Source organism: Chinchilla lanigera, unplaced genomic scaffold, assembly GCF_000276665.1.
Source record: "Chinchilla lanigera isolate Chin_1 unplaced genomic scaffold, ChiLan1.0 scaffold00104, whole genome shotgun sequence".
Taxonomy (NCBI): Eukaryota; Metazoa; Chordata; class Mammalia; order Rodentia; family Chinchillidae; genus Chinchilla; species Chinchilla lanigera.
In genome coordinates this window covers 2,434,914-2,461,749 of record NW_004955505.1, presented here as the reverse complement: position 1 = coordinate 2,461,749, position 26,836 = coordinate 2,434,914, and the positions used below count along the sequence as shown (strand labels likewise).

At 39.1% G+C, this 26,836-nt stretch overlaps 1 protein-coding gene and 1 long non-coding RNA gene across 2 annotated transcripts in view; one reads left to right on the top strand and one right to left on the bottom strand.

The window, feature by feature from the left end:
- Window positions 1-496: 496 nt before the first annotated feature.
- LOC106146924 lies at window positions 497-3,595 on the top strand. The gene is made up of 3 exons (XR_001231570.1): window positions 497-633; window positions 1,040-1,198; window positions 3,372-3,595. It is a non-coding gene; the product is annotated as an uncharacterized LOC106146924 (long non-coding RNA).
- Window positions 3,596-12,221: 8,626 nt separating this feature from the next.
- Syt10 (synaptotagmin X) overlaps window positions 12,222-26,836 on the bottom strand; it is a 57,443-nt gene continuing 42,828 nt past the window's right edge. The window contains exons 5-8 of the mRNA XM_005407171.1: window positions 22,368-22,488; window positions 19,362-19,533; window positions 16,240-16,369; window positions 12,222-12,887 (exon numbers count right to left, since the gene is read on the bottom strand). Coding sequence (XP_005407228.1) covers window positions 12,816-12,887; window positions 16,240-16,369; window positions 19,362-19,533; window positions 22,368-22,488 — 495 coding nt within the window. The 3' untranslated portion in view covers window positions 12,222-12,815. The remainder of the gene's footprint in view (window positions 12,888-16,239; window positions 16,370-19,361; window positions 19,534-22,367; window positions 22,489-26,836) is intronic.

Here is a 26,836-nt window from a genome sequence, read left to right as displayed (position 1 = left end):
TTCAAATGACATGCTGAAAGTAGCATCCTAGTTTGAATTTTCCTTTTCCTTTCAAGTTGCTACATCACATTGTCACCGGGAAGCTGGGACTGAAGCTGCCAGGAAGTGGCCCTTAGGAGCCTCCTGGATTCCTTCATGGCCCAGTGAAAGACTTCGGTCGAGACACACAGGCGGCCATGCAGAGGTACAGGTAAAATCTATTGTTAAACACATAGAGTCACACCTTCCAATGGGAGGCAGGCAGGCCCGGAAGGCATCTGTCCTGACAAGAGCTACTCCTGGGGTTGAGGGGACTGGAGCAGTTATGATGCTTACCCACACTTCTCTTACAAAATCACTGAGCCAGCGTCTCTACCAGCCACAAATGCTCTCAGCCTGATTCTTCCGGAAACACGCCCTGCTGAGGCGAGAAGGCGTGGCTAAGAGCAATTGGGTAAGTGGGGGTGGTCTATTACTCCCAGGACGCATGCGCAAAACCGTGCCCAAAGCCCCGCGTGCGCGTTGTGAGAACTTGAGCCGGTTTTTGAGAGGAGGACCTAGACCGAAGCCACCGTGAGAAATACAGAAGATGGACAGTTGCTGTTAAAAATTTGCCCTCCGGCCTCTTCACGATGGCCCACCCTGCACTGTAAGGTGTATTTCTTCTTCTTTTTTTCTACTTTTACTTGGCCCAAACTTGCTCTGCAGAGCCTGTTTCGTCCTACCTTTAATAAACATAAAATGTTGCCGATGTTTATGCTTGTTTTGATCGAGTCTTTGCTCAGGACCCAAAGAACCTAAAATTCATCTCTAGTAAAAGGAGATTCCGGAATGCCAAAGCCCTGAAACCTAATATGTAATTATGAATTTGTATTCAGTGAGATCTTTCTTTCTAGACTTCACCGTAACTGGCAAAGCATACTATTTTGGATTCCCTTCATCTCTCGGGCTTGTTCATGTTTAACTCCCCACCTAACCACTCGTTAAAGACTGAGAATTTTGATCTAAGGATGTCAAAGTAAAAATATCGTCTTTCTCCTGACCCCTTTCTTTTCAAAAGTGCTTAGAAACACGGAGGAGGGACGAAGCACTCAGCAGAGTCTATATGTCAGCCCCTCAACCAGGGCTGCCACCGTTATCACAGGAACAGGGTCGGGAGACGAGGCTCCGCAGCGAGGACGCGGAGACTTCACTCACCTGACTCATGCAGTAGCTGCAGGTGAGTCAACGTCTGTCAGAAAATAAAATTCAGGACGCAGCAGTGAGAGACACAGACAGGTCAGCCGGCAGAGTTAAAGGGTGCACACTCAGAGGAGACGGAGTGGGGGCTCGAGAGAGAGGCCCTTGTGGCTGGGGTTAGGGGTTTTATGGGTTCTTGCAGAGTCCGTAAGACTGCTGTGTAGGATGCGTATTCCCAGCAGCTGTCATGACCCTGCCCTGAGCTCTGCTGGGTCTCAAATCATTTCCGCGTGTTTGATGTTCCGTGATGTCCTCCTACTTCATAGAGCTGTTTCCTTGGACATGGAGGTCTGGGGATTTGCAGATCTACAGTAGCATTGAAAGAGTGCTGGCTCAATTTACAGGTTTATTGCATCTTGAAGACTTTTAGCATTGTTTGGAGTGAGTTTCCTGAAATGAGCAGGGGGATAGGCTTTGGGATTAAGGAAAGCATTATGACCTCGGGTAACTTTGACCTGAAGCTGCAGTGTTCTTAAGGGTAGAGTTTTAAAATTATGAATTTTCTGGACTCCTGTCTACCTAGGTTTACTTTGTTTGTTGTACCCCATTCCGACAGTTTGCTCAATCTCCCACACAGTCTGTGTGATGTCTGAGACTGGCAAATTAAAGTGAAGAGATTGACCCACGGGGAAACGGCCATGGGGGAGACTGGGACCGTGAGGAGATGGCCACGGGACACAGTCTGTCTTCCTTCTGTTGGAAGGAGATTTTTAAAGGGACAAACACAATTGATCATTGCATTTATGAATTTAAGAGGTAAAATTAATGTTTTGCTCTGTCTGATCCACTCAATCACAATTGATTTGCTAATCCAATTTTGTGAACAGGGAATGTGATACATAGACTATAACAGGGTCTATGTTAATCAATTACTTTTAAGTGGATCTCAGTAGCCCCAAATTGTATTAATCATAACTTTTGTTTTGTAGACAAATTATCTTCACTGGTCTATGCAAAGTGCTGTCCTATTTTATGTGTATAGCCATGGACATACATGCATGTATTAATACATGGGGCACCCATGACTCAATCAAGAACTGGACCGTTTCTTGTGATCTCTCTCATCTATCTGTCTATCTTTTATCTGCTTTTTAGTTTGTTGAGACAGGGTCTTACTATGCAGTTCAGGCTGCCCTTGAACCCACTATGTAGCCCAGGCTGGCCTTGAATGTGCAGCAATCCTCCTGCCTCAGCCTCCTGAGTGCTAGAATTATAGGCCTGTGCCACCATGCCTGGCTTATATGTATATATTATTTATCTTCATTCTATCCCTTCAGTTCCTACCTCTGCATAAACACTACATTGGATTTTGTTTTTATCATTTCTTTATCCTTTTTTTTTTTTTCTGGTACCGGGAATCAAACTCACGACCTCGCACTTGCCAGGCAGGCACTGTGCCGCTCAGCTAAGTCCTCAGCCCCTCTTTATCCTTTTTTAATAGCAGCTTTATTAGGATGAAATTCACATATCAAAGAACCCAGCCATTTTCTTGATTATGTCTTTTGAAGTATAGAAGTTTTATATTTTGATGATATCTAGTTTATCCTGAACTATTATTTCCTGAAATTGTTACCAAATCCAAGGTCACTGAAAATTTCTCCTATATTTTCACCTAAGAAAGTTATCATTTTACCTGTTACATCTAGGGATTTTACAAACCAATTATCAGAATTTATAAAATGCAAAAAAGAGGTTGCACAGCCTACATTTGGGTAGTGCTGATAGGAAAATAATTCAAAAAAAGATGAAATATGATTAACAGAAGCCACCAGGACTTGAGTACAGGGAACCTGCTCTTCCCTAATCACGACTGCTCTTCCACTCTGCTTGATGTTGTTCAGATCAGCGCAGTCTTTCTGAGTCCCTTCCCACCTGAGCCACTTGATCTTTATGGCTTTTACAAATATTTACCCTCTCCATGGGTCCCAGTTATTAATGTGGGATCTCTGCCGTAAAAACTAGCATCACCCGGTTTTCATAGTTTTTTGTAGATCACAAAATATGGCAAATACATTAACTATTATAGATCAGGCAGATATAACTGATTTGTAATTTGTAAATAAGTAAACATCAGAGAGGTCTCTATATAACTCCTCTTGATGAGTTATGTACAAAGGCAAAACATACACTTGTTTTCTTTTGTTTCATCATAGGTGGAGTGTGTTCACTAAAAGGTAGATCATATACTGCGCGTGCTAGGAAACATTTAGATGGACCAACTCTCCGTTGCATGGCAGCAGGCTTTTACTTCACATCTCCTAACCTCAGCTACTCTGTCTGTGTAATAGGGATGAGGAACTCCACGTGCGTTGTGGTAAGAATTAAGAAAAGGACATGTGAAAATATTTTTAATTTTATAGTTTCTGACTTGTAAGAATAAAAGCTAAGGGGCTGGGGATTTAGCTCAGCGGCACAGCGCCTGCCTGGCAAGCGCGAGGTAGTGAGTTCAATTCCCGGTACCAGAAAAAAAAAAAAAAAGAATAAAAGCTCAGACTATGAATAAAGTCCATGTACACAGTTGTGCTCTGCCTTTCACTACCTACTTATCCACTTAATTGATTTGAAACTCAGTGTTTTCATCTTTAAAATGGTCACAATAATACATGATAGAGATTTCACAGAGATCAGGGATATGGTATGTAATGAGCAGCGTGCTTGGTTATAAGTAATGGGATCAACTGAAAAAATCTGGCCTTCAATTCCTGACCTAGCTTCAAATTATAGTTTGGGGCTAAGGTAACCAAGACTATATAGCTTTACTGCTGATGCCTAATTTATGAATTTAAGATGGTTGGATTTGTGCATTGCTGGTGGCAGCATTTACACAGATATAGTAAGACACCTCCTGGAGTAGTACAATTTAATGACCTATTTATGTCTTGTGCTTTAAATACGATACCTGCTTGGTAGCTCTTCACTTTCTGGTTTGCGTCTTTGTCACTGCCTCAAGTCTAGCTTCCCATTAAAGGTAACTGTTTTAGTCATATATATCTGGGTATTTATTTAAAAAAAAAACACTTCCTCATGAAATTGGTCACAATCCAGTGTTATAGTCTCTAAATGCATTCACAGTGGGATTGATTTCTTTTCAATTGGATGACATTTTGCTTTAAATTTGGAGAAAAGATTAAAAAAAAAATTTAACTGCAGCCTGAAAATGGAAACTACAAAATGTCCTACTTGTGATTTCAGTTTTTTGGTTTTCATCTCTTTGGACATTAATGGCTATCACTTCCTGTTGTTCTGCGTCATTCTACAAGTGAATAGAATCAAAACTGTTCAAATGTAGCACAAAATGGGATTGTAAGCAATAGCACATGTTACTATGGCTTACGTTAGTACGTTAACGTACTATGATTGTTACGTTTGTACGTTGACGTTAGTACGTAACGTACTCTTACGTGACTATGGCTTATCCATAAAAAGGATTATTTCTAATTCTTTCAGACACACAGTGGTTATAGTCCAAAATCATACTGGAAACTGTCAAGATACAACTCATGCTTTTCAAGAGATAAAACTTTTCCTTGCACTGTTCCTTATATTTACTCATGACTACATTATGCCTTCTGCTTTGCAGAATAGAAAAGAGTTTAAGATAAGGTCATATAAGAGGATTTATCTCCATCAAAAAAAAAAAAAGTAAAAAAGGAACACCTCTCTAGAGGTGTTTGTAAGTAGTGAGGAAGGAGATCTCAACATAAGAATGGAAAAGATTTCAACGATGAAACCCAAATTGCCAATCAATATGTAAAAGATGATTCATTCCCATTAGGAGAGAAAAAGAAATAGAATTTAAAACACTAACATCGTTTTGTGCTCAATAATACAAACAATCAAATCATAGTGCCCGTGTCCTCTAGGGTTCCTGCGAAGTGTGCTGCACTGTTACTGGGAATATAAATTTTAAACTAGTGTGACTATAAACATAAATCCTTCCCAGGGATAAATTTAGAAAAAGTCAGACTTTTAAGAACATCTTAAAAAGTAGCAATTTGACTGCTTTTTAAAGAAGCAACTTAGATTTCACTCAGGTTCCTCACACTTTTAGGATATAAGGACCTAGCAAAAAGCCAGATAGGTTTGACCACTGACTTTTATCCTGAATTTTAGGCACAAGTATAGCTTTACTGACTTGCTTCCTCTTACAGGCTGTACTTTTTCCCCACAGCTGTAAACAGTAACTAAAGCATATATACAACATCTGATTTGCCAATAGTGAGGAATCTCCTTTAGCCAGTGCTAACTGCTTAAAACTAGCTGTTGTTTCTATATTCGTCAGGAAAATGTGTTGGAGAACCCAAGACAAATAAGCCACTAACAAGCTAACTAACAGGTATACCCCAACTCCCGATCACCTGCTCAGGTATTTCTAGGGGCTTGGAACTTTTTCTGCACTAAAACAAATTTAGCCAGTACATATAAATGACGTTTACCTCTTTTAACACTTGACTCATTATTTGTCAATGGAAATGACTTAGAAACTTAAGATTTACAATTTTGTGATAGGAATGGTGTTCCAGTTCAGAAATCAACACTCTGAAGTCTGGTTTATAGGCATGCTGAGCACCCTGAACTGGGGACACTGGGAGTGATCTTTTGCTGTCTCCTTACTGTCTTTCTCGGGCTTCCTTTTCTCTTTAAAGGCAAGCCATGGAATCTTGAACTCCTCTCCCCAACAGCTTGCCATAAAAACTAAAACATTACTCGTCTATTTTCCTTGTAAGAGTTGGTCATAGAGGAATTTCTGACCTACCTTGTCCGACAGTAGATCATAAAACCCTTATTGTAGAAAGGGTCCTACCAGGTACCCAGGACGAAGAAATAGCTCACGAATCTAAGAGACAGGCCTTGCTGGGTTTCCCCTGCCAGCCTGGGACCATTACACCAGAACCTTCTTGTCCAGCCACACCGGTACACAGTAATGTATTGTTCATTAAATGCAGGGACAAAAATGGTCAGATTTCTGGGTCTCAGGGTCTTCATACCTAAAGGCTCCCACATCTGTGAAAAGGTTTTGGTTTTTTTGGCAGTGCTACGGAATTCAACCCAGAATCTCACACATGTTAACCATGTGCTCTACTGCTGCGCTACTGCCCCAGCCCCATATAACTTTGATTAAATAAATTTGTTATGCTGTTGTCTTGTTAACTTGTCTTTTGTTATGGAGTGTCAGCTATGACCTTATGATGGGGCAGAAACTGTGCCAATTAAAGGAGGGCTTTAACCAGTATTTAGTCCTTAAGTTACTGAATTATTGTTAAATGAATGACCGTACTACCGAGTGCCAAAAATGATGTCTGTTAAAGAAAAACTTAAAATGACAGAAGTATCAAAATTAAATCTGGTAAAGATATTTTCTCCAAAGACAGACAAACATAATTTATAATCACTTTATTTCTTTTTCAAAATACATATGAAACAGTAAAATTATATTTCAAGTGCTTTTCCATTTTCTTTTACAAAAGTAATCATAAACTATACTTCATAACAGCTTTGAGGTTTCATTGTTACGTAATTCATCTGAACCTGACAAATACGTTCACACATCCTAAAGAAGACGTTGTAAAAATACTGCAGTGTGTAGTATCTTCTAAAGGTGGCTGCAAAACATTTGTTCTAAGTGATACAATTATAGCCGTCAAGTTTCACAAATGGCTGCTTACCATGTACAAAAGCCAGAAACATGAATTTGAAAAGATTTTAAAATTTCTCTTCTATGATATGGAAGTCAAAGATACTGATTTGAACAATGGCTAAGTACGAAATCACAAACTTCAGTTAAAAAGTCACCTTATGAACAAGGACTGAAGGGTACAAAGAAAGATCAAATACACGGGACCCAAAATATTCAATGTCATGCATGAAATGAATTTTAGTAGTTCCTGCCAGTCCAAAATAACCGGCAAATATCTGTTTGTGGGGGTTAGCAGTCATCACATGCACAACAGGAAGCAGTTCCTTTCTGCTTTGGCTTTGTTATTCTTCCTTCTGAAAGGAACATTTCACTTGTGTTTTGTAATTTCTCTGTGCTTGTAGACTAATCTAATCATGTCTCTCAGAAAGGTCAACAACATGTTGTTTGTTGTTGTTGATTTTTTTTTGCCTTTTTGAGACAGGGTCTCCCTATGCAGTTCAGGCTGGCCTTGAGCTCATTTTGTAGCCCAGGCTGGTCTCAAACTCACAACGATCCTCCTGCCTCAGCCTCCGAAATGCTGGCGTTACAGATGTGTGCTGTCACGCCTAGCCAACAAGTTTATGTTAATGACAAAACTTGGGTACTGGACTTTTGCTTATGGAAGAAATGATTTCGTATATTGGAGCTGTTCTACTTCTTATTTATGCACTAATTGAATCTATGAAGTTTCACACTGGAGACTGCTGTGTTCTCTAAATGGGGAGCTTAAAGGATATTTTAAAAGACAAAAAGCCTAGAAATAGTAATGAAATCCATGAGATGATTTACATAAACACAAACAGAAGAAAACATGCAATCTTTATAAACAATGAATATTTTGTCAGTTTGTACACAATCTTAGAGATTATAGTTATTTTGGGGTCTACAAACTTTATTCTATAGTGAAACTATACCAAATATAATTCTCAGTATTGATGCTCAGAGGGAGAGAATAAAGAATCTTTTAAAGGAGATGACAGGGGCTGGGGATTTAGCTCAGAGGCAAAGTGCCTGCCTGGCAAGCGCAAGTTCGTGAGTTCGGTTCCCGGTACCGGAGAAAAACCAAAACCAAAAAAAAAAATAAAATAAAATAAAGGAGATGACAAAAATAAATAGCCAATAAGCTTCCAACATTGAAACTTACTTCTCTTAGTAACTATGGACTCACATTTATAATACAACTGATATTAAAAAAAAATTGTTTGTGGTACTATGGATCAAACTCAGGGGCAGTCTACTACTGAGCAAGACCCCCAGCCTTTTTCATTTTTTTAATATTGAGACAAAAGTATCATTAGGATGTCCAGGTGGGCAGACTTCAAACTCAGATCCTCTTGCCTCAGACTCCTAATAGCTGGGATTATACGCATGAACCACTATGCTCAGCAACAAATTGTTTTTGAGGGAACAAAAACCCTGAAGTGAAATAATTGAAATTCACCGTTCTATACAGTTAACGGGCAGTCCTTGCACAGCAGGTGCATGGCAACAGAACTTCAGAATCAAATCGCTCATTTTTACCCACTGGTGCCGAGGTCAGACACAGTTTTACTCTTTGGAGAGCATTTTCAAAGTCCAGGTGAGATTCCAGAGAGATTTATTGGAGATTGAGATTTAAATATTTCCATATAAATATATATCGATAGGAAATCCTTTCTAGTGTCTCAGAAGGGGTAAAAATAGAATTAATCTAATCAATTCCTCTGGATAAGAGTATATTTAAATCATCTCTTGTATAAAGAAGTCCATCATTTCTTTTAACTATCTAGCTTATCCTTTCAGTCACTGTTTCTCATATTCAAAATGTTTGCATTCAATAAATCATTAAGCTTATCTCAGCCTTTAATTTCATGTTTTCTTCTCCAAGTCTACACAGCATGTTTTCATGCTACCAAATCAAACCCGGGTTTCTGATTTTCCTGCTGAATGTGGTAAAAATGAACATCTTTGCTTTGATGAGAATACACTTGAACCAAATATCTAGTGCCAATGTTCAAATACACATCTTTTTTTGTTTAAGTGTTAATGGCAGATGACAAGTAATTATCAACACACCTTTTATTAAATTACCCCTCACTTTAACAGAATATTTAGTACATATAGAAGTCTTATAATAAGACAAAATTCTTACCTAAAAGGGTATCACTGAATAACATATTGGAAACAACATTTTGTTTAATTAACTCTGTTTCCCATGTACAATACAAATTCATTTTCTTTTAAATAATAAGTCCTTAAAGCAGGTTCAGATGAATTATATCCTGAGCCGTGTCTCTGAGTAACTATTAAATGCTGTGTCATGGAGTGTTTTGGAACAATGTGAGAGGATGTATTGTTCACTCAAAGTTAAAAGACAAAGGGATTTTTTGATTTTGCATCTCAACATCTTTATTTTCAAATACTATAACATCTTTGCTTATATCAACAATTATGTTGATTCCTTACATCGCATTACTTTCTATTCTTTTGCATCATTTGATGACAATACATTTTTAGCCTAACGATTATAAAACTTAAGAACAATTAAAGTACCCTAGAACAACTTGAGTTGCTTTAGAATGAAATTGTGAAGGATGCAAATTTTCACATTTTCTTTAGATTTGTAGAGGCTGAAGATTTTCTTAAATCCTCATCAACCTCAGTTTTGTTTCTTAATTATTAGGTAATCAAGTTACCTGGTTGTAATAACAACTAATACGGGGAAAAAAATCAGATCACTCCATCTCGTGAATGTAGACGTTCTTAACTAAAGTCAAGTAGTATTTTCAAAAAGGTAAATAAATTGCCATGTGTTCACTATTAAGATTTTGTGTCTATTTGTGACTGTGTTTGCTTATCTTTCTAACTCATTCTGAAATGAGCCGCATTTTGCTTTATGGAGAGTAAAGTTGAGACAGGAGTGGAAGTTTGACTTCATTTTCCAAGTAATCATTAAATGAAAGCTTTATGATATTGACATCTCTGTTGAGTGCAAAATCTTAAAATAATATAAGGGAAACCTTAAAGGAGAATAAGTATAGTTGTGTGTGTCAATTAAATGTCACAACCAAAGAAGTTTAAATATATTTGCTTCAGTATAAAACCTGAGTCAGTATTGATCAGTTGTGATTTCCCTGCAGTAGCTAGAACGTGTACCCCCCAAAAAAACTGTCCCAGAAAGTCTGTGGCTCTGTGTCCACAACACTATACCCCTGGCATTATTCTTAATACTTGCTACTGTGAATGCATTCATACTGTGAACTTAAAGGGTACAGTAAAGTACTGGGAATATAGCTGGCTAGACTAAGAAAGTTGAAATTGTCAAGAAAAACATTCTTAGGAAACTAGTGAGGAAAAGAATGAATTGTTCAGTTTTGTGTAAAGATTAAATAAAGGTAAGAACAACAACAGAACCCCAAAATAAATGAATATCAGTGTTGTTGTGCTAATGAATCAACAACTTGATCTTTTACGTACACTTATCTCATTTAAGTCCCTGAATAAGTCCCTGAAATTAGGTATTTATTACATACCTAAACTACAACTTCACAATATGTCAATACTTCATTAAAATGGGACAGCCCACATAAGTTAGTTAGGATATTTCTAACATCAAACTTTAAACACTGAAAATATTTCCTCTTCACAAGCAGAAAGACGATAACTCATGTGTTTATGTATGTGTGGAATAGAGTATCTTCTGTTAGATGTGATAGGGTTACATTTTCATAATGTCAGCTGCCCTTTTGAATGATCATGCCTGGTCGATCTGAGGGGAAACATCCCTCATGTAGTACATGCAAGATGAGTTGTGAATTTCTTCCCTTCAATCTTTTTCACAGGATTAACAAGTTCTCTGACACTATGAGTCTATTCTAATCCCCAAGAAAAGTTTTCAAGTTTTAAAAAAATATTTTAAAAACTCATCTTAATCTATAATCCTCACATTAAAGTCATTTTTTATCACAAACATTGGCTTTTTCTCCTTATGAAACAAAAGCGTAAGTTTTTAAGGATGAATAAGAAATCCTTAAAAAGAAGAAGTTCTTAAAATATGTTTTGGGGTATAAATAGATATTATACTCACTTACACAGGAAATGAAGCTATTAATTTACTTTAGGCTGTAGCTGTATCTATTAATAAAACAATTGTCTCCAGAAAATGTCATTGTATAGTGTTTTCTTCATTGGACAATTTTTCCCCAATTAAAATAAAGAGTTCCAAAATCTTCAGTCACTGTGCCCAAGTAGCAAATGGTTCTTTTCAGCTTGCTAAGATAGCCAAGTATTTTCAAGCAGGTTTTTCCTATTATTTTCTGTGAGAAACCATTAGCTATGAAGAGTTGTTTTCATTGAGATAGTACAAGCTTTTCTGTAAAATTACAGGCAGAACTGTGTTTGCCTTTCAAATATTAATGAGCAAAATATTTACATCTTAGCAGTGATTCCATCCTTATGTAGAATGCCAGGAAACAAAACTTCAAGGCTTCAAAGGTTTCATTTTTATCAGAATAAGGGATGTATAAAAATAAAATTTTCACAATTGGCAATAAAATGTCCTCATCCTGATGAATTTGTTTTCATATCCCAAGTGTAAGTGTTCTTTCTTTTTCTAAAATTCTTCTTTTGGAATAAGATTGAAATAGGCACCATCCACAGTGTACATCTCCAAAGGAAGCTTGGGGAAATACAATACAGATAACCTTCCAATTGGACCAGAAAATGAGACATTAAAAAGTTGACCTGGTTTAAAAGAAAGAGTGTACTGTAAAAACATTGCATAGTTTTTACATCTAGTGGTAGGATCCTCCATCCTTCTGAAGGAAAATGCCTTTTCATGAAAGAACTGGAGGTCTGGACCTTTAAAACTAACTTGTTACTTTTATTAAATTTTGTGGAAACTGTTTATGGTGTATTATATAGTTCGCTAGAAAATAAGTCACACTTTGTGTGGGAAAATCCCCAGTTTCAATGATAAGCTTCTGATTGGTTTTGAGTCACCATTCCTGCATATTCTCTAAGTGACAGTGAACACACACTGTTCTGTGGTAACTTCGGTGTCTGCGACTATGATCTGTCAGAAATAGAAGATGTGTGTGGTAGCGTCACGTCACAAATACATGTCACAAAACTTGAGTACCGTACAACTACTTAAAGAATGAATTTCTAATTCTATGCATCACACAGGAAACCAACACTTCACATGAGATTAAGATTAGCAGAAATTTTAAAACATCAGTTAGCAACGCAACAGATGTTTGAGCTAATGTGACAGACAGTATAAAACGGCAGCCAGAAGGGCTCAAGCTTCGTTTACAGACTTCTCTGTATTTTTTTAAAGCACAAAGTAGAGAGACAGAGTTTTGAGTTTGGAAGACCCAAACCTCACCAAGAAAAGAATATACTGAGAAGGAGAATAGGACTAGTATCAGAGAAGCGACATCAGCGTGAATGCACAAGGAATCAGCACTGCGCATGTGAAGTTTAAAATGCGCATTACAGGTTATATGGAACCAAGGGCACAACTGAAAATGAACAAATTATGACAAAAGCAAGACCACACATATGTGATACACTACTCTATACAATAGCAGCATAAACTGTGTTTAATTTTAAATGTGTATTGATTCCTTTTTTAAAAAAAACACTTTCTTTGCTTATGCAAGCAATTACATTTTCAAACTCTCTTTGTGCTAATACATATGACATGAGGGATAAAATGCCTTATGTAACTAAGGACTATTCATATTCAAGTAAAAAATATTAAGATGTTCAAAGTTTAAAAGCAGAGGAAAAGATAAATGAAAAACATTGCACATCAGGTTTGTTCACTTCTATGAATACATTTTAAGTGAGGAAATCAAACCTTCCACTTATTTTCCCCCTGATCCAAGGAGCACATGGTCCTAGGTCCTTACTACAGGGTGTTACATCGGAGGCATTACGGTGTGGAAGGTGGTTTGGGAGAGGAACAGGATCCTTGACTATCAAAACTGGTGGCCCGGCCAGGTAACTGAAAGACAGTAATTTTTGTAACATTATCTAGTGCATAAAAGTAACATAGTGGATAATTGCGGTTCCCTTATGATACTGAATATTTACCCACCACATACAAGTCTGAAGAGAAGATGTATGTAATGCCCCACCCTCGAGAACTTACCTTTTCAGGTGGGCTGGGAGGACACAAATGGTCAGGGGTGTACGCCGAGCATGGTGCATGGATGGTACACAGAGCAGCAGTCTATAGCAGTTATGTATGACAACAGAATTTCACACTTTATGACAGAGTTTGAATGCTTTTGATAAAATAATGCCTTACTATACTGAAGACAACTGCTAGGTAAGAACAACAAGAAGTTTTACACACATAACATTGCATTCCATCTGCCGCAAAACAGGAGGTGATTTTTCCTCCAACAACAGAGAGTGAACTGAGGCACTGTCAAGCTACACTGCCGGCAGGCTTTAACTTTTTAGTTTTGAGTCAGAGTCTCATTAAATTGTCCAGGCTGGGATCAAACTTGTGATAGTCATGATTCCACCTTCTGAGGAGCTGGGATTACAGGTGTGGGCCACCATGTCTGGTCCACGAGGCAATTTTAAATGGAGGTGATAATGAGATGAGGAATGAGTTTGGGAAAGTGAGACCCAAGAATGAAGAAATATAATTCCTCATGATCCTTAAAAATTTGTGTGTACTGAAAAAGCTTAGTCAATAGAATAAACTTTCAATTATATGGGTAGAAGTAATCAGATGACAGTTCAGTGTGCCTCACTGTTACCCAGCTCTTTTTTCTTTTCTTTTCTTCTTCTTTTTTTTATTTTTTGTCTTTTTGAGACAGGGTCTTGCTATGCAGTTCAGGCTGGCCTTGAGCTCACTTTATAGCCCAGGCTGGTCTCAAACTCACAACGATCTTCCTGCCTCAGCCTCCCGAGGGCTGGGATTACAGGTGTGGGCCACCACACCCGGTTACCCAGCTCTTGACTAATTTTTCTTTCCTCGAATTCATTGCTTCTTTGCCAAGGATACACAATGACATACTGATTTTTTCCCATAATGAGAAATCCAGCCAGTTCTTAGGTCTGGTCCATACAGTGCATTTGACCAATGAATGTGGAAGAAAGGAGCTATTTGCTGCAGAAAGCACAGTTACAGTCTTTCAATCCCACTGGTTCTCTGATGCTCAGTTGTCAGAAAAATATCTGGCATCTTTTTGAGATGCCCATACTGGAGCTTAGTTATGTCCCTGCACACCCTGGGATGACTGCAACATGCTCGCCTTCTCCGACACAAACACACGTGTGCTCCATAGCGCCTGCTCGTCAGACACATGTGTAACTGCTTAGTAAGGGTCATCGAAGATTAGCACATTTGTTAAAATTCTTGCTCCCATGATCTCATTTCTCTCTGCACCACCCCACGAGGCCCATGGGGACAGTGACCCGTCCAGAAGGACAGGGGCTGTGTTCTGTGCGGGCTGCTGCCTGCCCAAGATTTAACTCTCCTGTCTCAATCTTCAGGGTTAATTTTCACTTTTCTAACATAAGACACAACAATAACAAAAGAGGAGAACCAGGGAAAGGACAGTAGTTAAATAACAGCAGTAGAGAATATTTTACACAATATCCACTGCTGACGTGAAACACACTTATCAAAACTTACTAAGCTCTTCAGAGACTATGGCTGACTCTACTTAAGAAACACTCTAGGGGAAAATTCTATATTACTGGGGTTTCTCTCTCTTTCTCTCTCTCCCTGTCCCCCTCTCCTCTTCACCCCTCTCTCCTTACATTAAATTATGAAGTCAGATAAAGGCTTGGGCCTTCATATGGACAGAGATATCAGTGATGACAGTTCACGCCTGTTGTCTGAACGTCCAATGTTCATCACATTTTCTCTACGTTGTCTTTAGTAGCACAGCCAAGGGCACGTTTTTGTGATTAAGCTGAAATTAAAACCTGGTTCTGCTGCTTTTTAGTCAAACATGGTGCACTGTCTCTCCTTTTCTTCAGGCCAGTGCCCAGTGATAAAAGGAGAAGTAGAACCATATCCCCGGGGAGATGGCGAAAGTGTCACTCATTGACTGTTATATTCTTGTTAGTGAAAAATATAAAATCCTTAACCTGTTACTTACCCTTTTGTGAACCTGCATTATCTCTCAGTTCATCAGATCATATGAATTATTTGTACTATGACTCTTCAGGAGGATCCAGATATTATCTTTGAGAAAGAAAACCATTTACCCTGGTGACATTCATTGGGTCTTGTAAACCGACAACTAACTTTATGAGTAAAATTCCTGACAGAAGGCGAGTCCTCACCTTCCTCTGGCTAATACTCATAATAATTATAATAAGGCCTAATGCTGCACCATTTCCAGTGCTAAGCACTTAGTATTCAGCATTTATTGAGCTTTACTCTGAATTTACTACTATTACAGTATCTTAGCAGAAACTTAGAGAAGGAGAACATCTTTACCAAGATTCCAACAGCCACACAGCACAACCAGGTCTTTTTTTTTTTTTTTTTTTTGGTTTTTGGTTTTTCTCCGGTACTGGGAACCGAACTCACGACATTGCGCTTGCCAGGCAGGCGCTTTGCCGCTGAGCTAAATCCCCACCCCCACAACCAGGTCTTGAATCAGATAAGCTTGTCCCTCGGTGTGCCTAAAGTGTGCTGGCCCTTCCTGACCAGAGTTAGAGCAGAAGGGGACAGATGTGTCCCCATACAAAGAAGCACCGTGTTAGGTGACAGTACCTCTCTCTAAGGATTCTTAAATGGAAGTGCTTTAGATAGGTGACTGAAAGGCCCTAAAATTTTGTTTCCGCTTAGCAATAAACTCATGAGATTTCTTCACTACTCAGTGGTGGAGGTTTTCAAGTTGTGAAAACAAAATGATATACTTGCAGTGTTTATGGCCTATTGTCCAAAAATTTGGAAGCCCAAGCTGGGTGTGGTAACCTTTCTAGTCACTGTAGATATTCTGGAGTTGGAGACAGGAGATTTGCAAGTTTGAGCCCAGCTTGGACAATTTAGTGAGAACCTGTCTTACAATAAAATTTAGAAAGGGCTAATGAGGTAACCCAGAGCTATGTACCTGTGTAGGTTCAATCCCCAGTACCACACATGTGAAAAAAAAAAAAGAAATAAAGAAATTTGAAGCGTAGAACATATAGTGGTTTTAAAAACTCATGCTTGATACATACAAAACTTTGCCTAGTAGATGTCACACACCATGAGACAAAATCACGAGCAATTTTTTAACAGGTGAATGCATAAAATGCCAGGGAAAGGTCAGCAGATTAGCAACACTGAAGCAAAAGAGGTGATACAGAGGGTGGAAGTGAGGAGGTCAAGCGCTCACCTCCAGCAAGGGGTGCCAGTGTGTTATGGGCTTCCGGTGGTAGGCCAGCATCTCATTCCAGTGGTCGCGCCCAAGGCCCTCGGCATCTATCCCCGTTCGGCACACTCCTATGACCTCATTGTGTCCCACCCTAGGGTTTGTAGAATATTATGTTTTCATCTCCAATATTTAAGATAAATAGAACCTCACATGTATCAATAGAATTTTGAGCACATCATTAAAACACTAGCTTTTTTGACTGTGTAGATTACAGTACCCCAGCCCGGCATCTGTGATTCTACTTTGTGCAGTTTTAGATAGTTACTGTCGATCATGACTCAAAAATATGAAGTGGAAGATTCCAGAAGTAATTCATAAATTTTAAATATCTTTTAATGCAGTAGGCTACTGTACTTTTTCTATTTTATTATTAGTTGTCAATCTTGTACTGTGCTTAATTTATACATTAAATTTTATCCTGGGCATATATGTATAGAGAAAAACCACAGTACACACAGGAAGGGATGGCTGCCTCCTACATCTGGTCAAATGAAAACTCTTAATAAAAATTACTAAAGAGTATCAACATTCAAAAGTGAATTTAAGAAGCATACACAAACCATTTCCATACGCTGCAACTCAAGCACATTTCACAATGCTACAAACAGTGTGAATGCAAATAACCCCTAAGTCCTTACCTATAGGATGCATTTCTTTCTTGGCAGTAGGTCTGTTACATATAGATGATGTCAATCAAACCCTGCCCTTTCTACATGGTGTAGTGTGTTGTAACAGCTTTTGGATTTCACATTGAGAACACTGTTCCCACTTTCTTGCATAGAAGAGCACGTAGTTGTCTATAAATGCTATATCAGTTTATGTAACTGTTTGTCCTACAGCTAAACAGGGCAGGGTTATGTTTCATCCCTCACATTTGCTTTATTGCGAAGCAGTATTATCAGGAACATATTTCTATTTTCTGTTCATGTCCTGCTTTTGCAGTAACAAATCAAAAACTCTAACAGGTAATATGTTTGAGAGCTTACTATGTACCAGACAGCATCTAAGAAGTTTAAATGTACCAACAGCCATGGTCGTGGCCATTGCTGCCGTTACCTCATTAGGTAAATTAGCTAAATCCTTTGCAGCGGAGCACACTGAACCGTGATGGAGTCAGGCACTGATCTGACCTCACACACCTGAGACGGGGCAGAGGCAGGAACCAAATCAGGGCAGCAGACTCAAGGCCATGTGTGTTAGGTTGCTTCTCCTGAGCAGAATGCAATTTAAAGGAATTACTAGAGTTATTTGATTGACATCTCTAAAGAGACTTTTGACATGATTTCAGAGCTTCTTTATTACTTTCTTATCACTGATGTAGATTTGTACTTAGTTTAATTTCCCTCAGTATGAAATTTCCCAAGCAGGCATATTTTAGGAGTAATTTTTTATCAGCCTATTTTATATGTTACTAGGATCCATTTACTCAAAATTGCTTGGGTGCCAAATACTCAACTGTATCCATCTGCACATACTGCTGTGAAAAGTCAGTAAGTGTAATCGATAAAGCAAAACTGGGTTACTGATGAAAATATTTATATTCTTAGAGTTTGACATATGAACTAATTTGAAATCATTACAAAATAGTTTTCCTTTGATGCTAATTTAAACAGATCACACGGATCACTTTATGTTCAATCCTCTGCTAGCTCTGAGCCAGAGAATGGCCCCGTAGTTTCCCTGGGTCACAGGGTCATGATTACGACCATGTCCTAAGAGAATAGCCCAGAAACTCTTATGCATGTGTATGCACTGTACCAGTTGTGTCCTTAACAGAAAAAATGAGACTCTGCTTATGTGCTAAGAATTTTGTAGGTAAAAGATACAGCATTTCTTTCCAAAAAGTTTGCAGGTACAAAAAGCAAAGTAAGAAAAAAGAGTGCACCGTATGGGCTGAGGAAGAGACAGGAACATTTAGTGGGACCAAAGGTCAGAGGCAGCAGAGGCTGAAAGCCGAGAAGCACAGGGTGCTGTCCCAAGCTGCATGGTGAAGTGGAGTGCGGGAGGAGCAGAGTGGGGGCCACTGCAGAGAGGAAGAGTGGTGCGCAGAGCTCAGAGCTGCAGCAGGAAGACCTCAGCAGCTGCACCGAGGGGCCTGCAATGCATTTTATGCAAGGGGAGATAACTCGAAGCATGTGGCTGGATACTACTGTCAAAAGAACGCTTTGAGACTGATGTGAACCAGCACGGCTGTCTCCCTACGGCCACGCTTCCCCTGCCACTCTTCGTAATCATTGCTCACAGAAGCCAGGACGCCATTGCTGCTCCATAGCATGCTGTTCTTTCACAAGTGGGAAAGGTGAACCCCAAAGAGAGGACAGAAGGGCATTCTCACACGGCTGGTGAATGATTCAGCTTGCTAAGCAATACGACTGTCGTGTCTCAGCCTCACTGTGGTAACAAGGTGTGACTGTTACTGTCTGTGTCTAGATGTGCCCCAAAGCCTCGTGCTGTCATGGCAGGCTTCTAGAGTTTGTGATTGACTCCTGGTCCAATGGGATTATGGGTATGAGTGCTACACCTGCACTGCACTGGGTGTACCAGGGCAGGTAGCCTGCATACAATATAAGGGAGGGAAAGAGGCTTGCTTGCTGCTGCTCCTCCTTTTTTGCTCTTGTTGTTTTTGCTGTTTTCCGCCACCATGAACTGTTGCCCTCCGCCATGTGCCACCCTGCCTTGGAGCCAGCCGAGTATGGACTGAAACCTCCACAAACTGTGAGCTAAATAAACCTTCCCTTCCTTAATTCTGGGCATCAGGTATTCTGTCTCAGTAAAGAGAGAAAAGTAACCAAGACAGTGACTATAACCTGTTATTACTGTAACAAGACCTCAGAGTGGTGTTTTCCACAGTGTGTTCCACCCCACCTGTGGACCTCGTCTCACACCACCCCAGGTGAACTGACCTGTTTTGGAAGAAAAAAAAAAGAAGCCCCCAACTATAACAGAACCATGAAGTACAATGCGTATTTTCCCAACTCCCACATAAACTGAAACGGGTGGAGTAGCGAGTAACTTGAAAAGCTGAATCCCACCGGCATGCTACTAAACATGGCTGCTCCCCGCAGGCAGAGAGACCCCCGTACCTGTCGTAATCCATGACGGCGATGGAGAGGCTGACCTGGTCCACATTCTCTGGGGGGATGTCAAAAATAATGGCCTCATTGTAGACAGGGTTCAGAGTGTTCTTCTTTATAGTTGTTTTCCTTTTTTTCAGTCTTTTACCCTCACACATGAGAGACACTTTGACATAAGGATCTAGGAGTGGGAAGGTCATTTTATTAAAATGAAAACCTTTGTACATCGCATAAATAAAACTAGCAGTAAGCGCTTTAGGAGTACCAGTTTTAAATTGAAGTGGCTCATTTGGGGGTGAAAGATTCTCTAGGATTTCTTATCTTAAAAGTAAGCAATTAATCCTGAATAAATTACACAAAGATTAGTCTGATCACACTGTTTTTAATCTAGGAGAGGAAACTACCTAGTTTGTGAAGAGCTAGTCCTGAACTGTCTATTACATCTTTTGGCCGTAGCTATTTGAGGAGCCATTTGGTGAGAAGTGATCTACAGAGGATATAATCCCAATGAATAATAATTATATTCAGGCTACTTTCTTTTTGGATGATTTAAGATGAGAAACTTGTGAAAGATGGTATGTAGACAAGTATTTTTAATCTCAGTGAGTAGAAATTAAAAAGGAAAAACTAAATTGTACTTGGAATTTTCTTCTATTGCTAAAGAAGATGTTAAAATTAGATGTATTTTCATCACCCTCAATAAGGCATTTGGGTTGCTTGAGGAGGAGTTTGGACTGAAGAAATGATCACTACAAAAAATGTAGTAAATATGCCACAATAGGTGATACCAAAGGTAGTATTTGTTTAATGGTGCTCAGAAAGACGACTCTGAAGTGACAGTATCTATGTGTCAACTGGAATGAGAAAAATTATAGCTGGCTATATTTTTACGTGTCCAAGGCATCAAGGAATTCTAACAGGTTTTTCCCCAACTCACTTGGTTCCTACTTCTTTACCTTTCCTATCTTCCATTTTATTAAGAAAAGCAGTTACAACATTATAGACATTTACAACAGTTTCTAAGCCCCTTATGGCCATGGGAGCATACCAAAGAGTTAGGACAATCAATTCTCCCTCTAATCACTTCTTCTTCTCCCTTCCTTCATCTTGCCATCTTTTCGCTGGCGCCTAGCCATCTCTTTTCTCTGTTTCAATTGTAATGTATTTTATAAGTTTGTGGGATTTGAACTGGAGAAAAATGTATCTATATATTTCAAGAGCATTTCCATGGAGGAACCAAAGATATTGGATACCTGGCAATCATGTTTGGAAAAGACAAGGTGAAAGAGCGATGCTCAGGTCTGTTTACCACTCATTTTTAATTTTTTAAGGGATAGGAAGTGTGCGCTAAGGAAGGAGCGCAGTTGGTGACGGGGTTTTGTGGGTGAGCCTGCAGGCCTATTAACAATGGGAATGAGGCACAGTGTGTCCTCTGCTACCCCCATCACGTCTCTGGCTGGGTTTCTCTGCTTCTGACAAGGATAATTTGCTGGCTTCTTCGCTGATTCACAAGCCTGTTGTGAGGATTAATGAGGTGGTGCTCGCAGGCACAGGCTCCTCTGCCGAAAAGCTTCATATTAAAAAAAAAAAAAGGAATCTTGCACTTAATTACAACTTTAATGCTGTTTACTTGTCTTAAAATTTGATCTCTTTTGATATATGGGGAAAAGAGTAGACTAAAAACAATAATTTACAGAGTATACTGTTTATCTTAAGTTCTTTGCCACTTACCCCAAATTTTTCACCAAAATAAGTGCTGAAGTTACTGGGTGTTCTACATTTCTCAACACCATACGTTATATAAAATTTAAAAAAATAGGTACGTCATGACATACTTCTAACACTGAGATGTCAGAGAAAGAGGTATGCAGGAAGTCTTTCTCCTTCTGTCCCCATTCTTCCTTGCCCATCGTTTTTCTGCATTGTTCCTTTATTTCTTTATGTAAATCCTGGCAATATGAATGTAAGCTCTAAAATCCTTCCTTCCTGCACAGATGTGAGCAGGGTACCAATACTTATGTTTGTGCCTTGTGTATCTTAGAGCTCTCTTCCTATCAGAACTTAGAGATCTATCTTGCTTTTTACACTGTGAACTTGGCTTCTTTTGTTATGAAGAAGCACAAAATTATAGATGCTCCTCCTCATTGTCATGCTTTACCAGACCTCCGCCATTATTGCTTTGCTTCTTATTTCTTTGACTCAACAAATACCTACTGCTCTCCCCACTCATCCCTTCTCATTTTTCTTCCACAGCACCATGTTACAGCTCCCGTAGTAAGTTATAAATAATTTTCCACCATGGTAGGGGATTAAACAATGGATACAGGACATGATATAGCTTTATCTCTTTATTACAGTACAAATTCCCTTCAAGAGTTCCTTTAAGAACTTCAAACAAGCATTACTTTAGTTTACTATTTCTTGCAGTCCCTATAAATGCCTAATTTTGAGTTGGAAAGGGGGCAAGAGTGCCAGTGCCAATGGGGGCCTTGGAACATGGTTATTCCTTTACAGATGAGGTCAGGGAAGGACAGTTAACACACATTCTTTAAACATGTCCTCTAATAGACTATAGGTCCACAGCGTAGAGTCCAAGAACCCTCTTCTACAAATATCTGACTGACTGATACTGAGGGAGCAGACTGTAAATTATGTATTTCTGAGATAGAATTAGGTCAGTACAGAAAGAAAAAAAAAACAGGTCACTACTGGCCAGTGATACTGAACACTTTTTTCATGTGTTTATTGGTCATTTGTACCTCCTTTTTCTGTATTAATAAAAACGAAAATTAAAAAAAGAATTTAAGTTCATGGTTATCCTATTTGATAGTAACTTAAAATTTTGGAAAAATAATATCTGTGAAATAGGTGAGTTGGCACATTTTAATCTGCAATCCTCTTTTCTACTTTTATTGTACCCCACTGCAGACAAATAATTCTGCCATGAACAACTGTAGGCCCACGCAGTACTTTAGTTGGAAATTTGCCCTGATGCGCGGCCAGCCGAGTGCGCACCTGATGAGCCAGTGATGTCCATTGCCTTCAGATTCCTGCACTTGATGACCGTCAACGTCATACGTCCAGCAGTTGGCAAATAACACAGGGAAAACATGATTTCACCCAGATCTATACTTTCCTAGAGAGACAATGAGTCATATTAGCAATTTCAAACACCAAATGGTGAAAACAAAACGAAATGGAAGATAATGAGTGAAAAAATTGCCTTCCTGGAAGAGTGGAGAGCCATTTTTATTAGTTTTACTGAAGATGCAGATCACATTACAAGAAAGCTGTCCTGAAGGGAGTAAGAAGAAAGCATCCCAGCGGCTTATTTGCCATCTATACTTGTATGTGTAACAAGAATCCCAAACTTACCACAAAGCCAGATTGCTAATTACACATGTTCTCCATCATTTCCGCAAACCAATTCATTAATCTTTCCATGCAGCAGCACATGGCACCGTAATTTACCCACAGCTTTGAGCGAGAAGACACACAGACAAGCAGTCACTTTTCGTCTCTTTCTCTCACCTCTGATGCATGGGTGGGTCTTATTAACGCTATCTACAAAAACATCATTAATCAAGGGCGTTCTTTTCGTCTTTGTTTCTACCATTCAGGCTACCATCACCTCTTGGTTCCATTCTGAAGTTCCTCTGAAGTTCCATTCCAGGAGTTCCTCTCCAACAGCAGTCCAAGGGGCCATGTACAAAATGTAAATCAGATTATATCACTCTCTCGCTTAAACTGTGCTGGAATAAAATTCAAACTCCTCAGCTGGGCATATAAGTGGAATAACTGCCCTCACGTGCTGCCTGGGAAGTTTCTGATTTACCCTGCTGTCCTGGTTTGACTGTTCAGCGCCTCTTCTTCCACTCTTCTATGTGTCTTTGTTTGGACAACCGTAAGTCACATCGTCACATCCACAAGACCATGTCATCTGGACCTCACCTTTCTTCCCAGCTTGCCAGTTCTGATGCTCTTACAAAAGCCTTTCTTCTGTTTTAACAATGAATGGAGTTTGTTCCTGCTCCTGGGCTTTCACATTTCTTTTAAGAACTTTTCTTCTCCTATTTGTCTGGCCGACTTCTCACCGTGCAGGTCTTTGCTTACTCTCTCTTTGATGAGGCCTTTCCCCACTGTTCCGTCTGAGGCAGCACCCTTCCTACCCATACCCACCCGCTCCCAGATCCTTCACATATTTTTCCTAACATTCATCACACACTGGAATAATCATCTTTGAGATTTTCTTTTTTTGTATTTCCTGACTTTCACACATAACATCCAAGACAGAAGAGTTCCTGGCTATCTTCCATAACCTACCAAAAGGCATGGTCTATAGCTGCTCCTGAGTCACTGTTTTCTGAAGAAATGAATAAATTATTTAATCTGGATAAAAACTGACCCATTTTGTTTGAGTTAGAAAGCAGAACTGTCCACAGCAGCTTGATGCAGATTTATACACTGTCTGTATGAAAAGATGTTTTTATTGTACAGAAAAATTAAAATGAATGCAGAAGGTTGACCATTTAAGATGCCTTTCAAAGAGTTATTTAGAGGATTTAATCAAACATTCCTAGTGTGACAATTTGAGGTAGGTTTGTTTTGGGGGAAAATATGTTGCAATGGACCCAGAGCTAGGGTCTTAAATTTTTCCACGCTGCACTATTAATCAGCCTTACTATTTCAGCTCAGGTTCTGATTGATGTAATTTACATTTTTGGATTTATAGTTTACAAATAGGAGAATCTTTGGGGGTAAACTTCAGCAGTAGTTAAGTTGGAGTTGGACTCCCAGTTTTCCACTTCTTAGCTGTGAGATCCTAGGAAATTTAAGCTTTGAATCTCCAAAATGTCATTTTCAATTTGAGTATAGTACCCACTTCACAAGACTAAGAACTAAATGAGATAATGTAGCACAAGACACTGAACACAGTGTCCGGTGTATGGGATCCCACGGTTTCAGATGGTGCGCTGTTCTATTGCTAGCACATATCAGGTACTGAATAGGTACCATACAAATGAGAAAAGCTAATAAATGGAAGCACCTATTTTTAAGGAAAATTAATAAAATAAATATTTTAGAACAGTCTTATATTTACACATGCATCTTCTTTGGGCTGCTGGATTGCTGCAGACTATAGATAGTAAGCAAGATTTCATACGAAATGGCTGAGGAAAAATAGGCAGAGTCCAGCCACCTACTAACGGGGAGGCGAGTTCTGTTCACTATGTGAAAATGATTGCGCTTTAGTTGCTAGACAGTGGAAGCTGCTGTGGAAGTCCAGATGAATGTGGATGTATCTGCTCTAGAAGATCTCAGTTGAGAAGGAAGAGAATAGGCAACAGAGGGCTAAGAAGATAAGTCAAATCCCATTTAATCTATTGTTTCTTTCTTTCCCAAAGTATTTCTAGAGCTGCCTTTTTTCTCTCACTGGATACTTCTTCTTTCAGTTACTGTCAATAAACACAGGCATATTTTGTTGCCAGCTGATCAAATGAAGGGATGTCTGAATGCAGAACATGACATCAAATTCCACTAAAAAACATAGTGGGTGTGGTGATGGAGAAGCCAGGGGAGCAATAGGAGTCTGGTTTTAGGCATGAAATGCTCAGAATCCAACAGGCTATGAACCATATGAAAAGAGAAAATAGTACACAGACTCAAATAAAACATATTCACATGTCCAACTGATATTTTATTTCTACACGTTAAACGATCTTGGAAAGTCATTATTTGTCTACATAAATTACAGGCTCGTTGGCTGGAATAAAGAATGTTCAGCACATTCGATTCCATCTCTCAAAGATCTTTTCTGTGGATTTAGGCGCAACACAATGTTGAGCACCTGGTATTGACAGATACTGATAAACACATAGCCGTGAAACTGATCAATTGACCATGGCGCTCTAGCCAGATAAGCAGAACATAACAAGCACAGTTAAAGGGCACCTTCCAGCCGCTCTGAATTACAAGTTTGTTGGCCTTGTGCCTAACGTAGTGGTAAGAATTCAGATTAAATATGCAGGGGCTGGGGATTTAGCTCAGCGGCACAGCGCCTGCCTGGCAAGCGCGAGGTCATGAGTTTGATTCCCGGTACCGGAAGAAAACCAAAAAAAAAAAAAAAAAACCAGATTAAATATGCATATTCCACACAGACGTGAGTTTTAGGGAAACTGGAATGAACTGGATATTTAAAAACGGGTATGCAGTATGCACACCTAATAATTGTGCAACACTTTAATGTTTCATTAGATGAAATTTTTCTTTCCGGAAGCACAAATTTGAAGTGAAGAGGCCTCCAAATTCAAAGACCCAATCCAAAAATGGGCAGCTGAGATGAACACACATTTCTCAGACAAGGAGATACAAACGGCAAATAAATATATGAGAAAATGTTCAACATCATTAGTCATTCGAGAAATGCAAATTAAAACAACACTAAGATTCCACTTTACCCCAGTAAGAATGGCTAGCATTAAGAAATCAACCAATAACAAATGCTGGCGAGGCTGTGGAGAAATAGGATCCCTTCTCCACTGCTGGTGGGAATGCAGATTGGTGAAACCACTGTGGAAATCAGTTTGGAGATTCCTCCGAAAACTAGGTTTAGAGGTCCCATTCAACCCAGCTATCCCCCTGCTGGGTATTTTCCCAGAAGATCTAAAAACATCATATCACAGTGATATATGTGCACCTATGTTCATAGCAGCACAATTTGTAATTGCTAAAATGTGGAAGCAACCCAAATGTCCATCCACCGAGGATTGGATAAGAAAATTATGGTACTTTTATATAATGGAATATTACTCAGCTGTAAAGAAAGATAAACTCGAGGCCTTTATATTTAAATGGTCACAACTAGAGACCATACTCATAAGTGAAATAAATCAAACATACATGTGCAAGCACCGCATTGTGTCACTAGTGTAAAACTTGAAAGAGTTAAGTTAAACTCGGAGGTATGATAGACACTGTGAAATGATAGGAAACCACCGAAGAGTAAAGGGCTTCTGGGATGTGGGAAAAGAGAAGGGAAAGAAGGAGAAATTTTGTATGTATGTATATACAGGATAGATAACATGGTTGTTCTTCTATCTGCTGTTTCTATGCTGAAAGAAACTGTCAATGAGTCTTTGGTTGACCAGTATTGCATGTCTATATCTGTTTTCATGAGAAGCCACTTTGAAGATATCAATATGTAATACAACCACCATTGTTAATTCCCTACCACTTTGTTTGGAACTCTGTATTGTCTGTATTGTGCTTGTGATATGTTGTAAAATGCTGTATGTCTGTTAATGTTTCCCTCCTTTTATCCTTAAAAAAAAAAAAAAAAAAAAATGAAGTGAAGAGGCCGCCTATAGTGCTGAAAAGGGCAGCCACTCTCTAAGGCAAAGACCAGTATTCAACTTTTAAAACAGCAAAGTCATCTAAGATAATCAAGAGAAGATGACACGAATGAAGGTAAGTGGCTGCGTGAC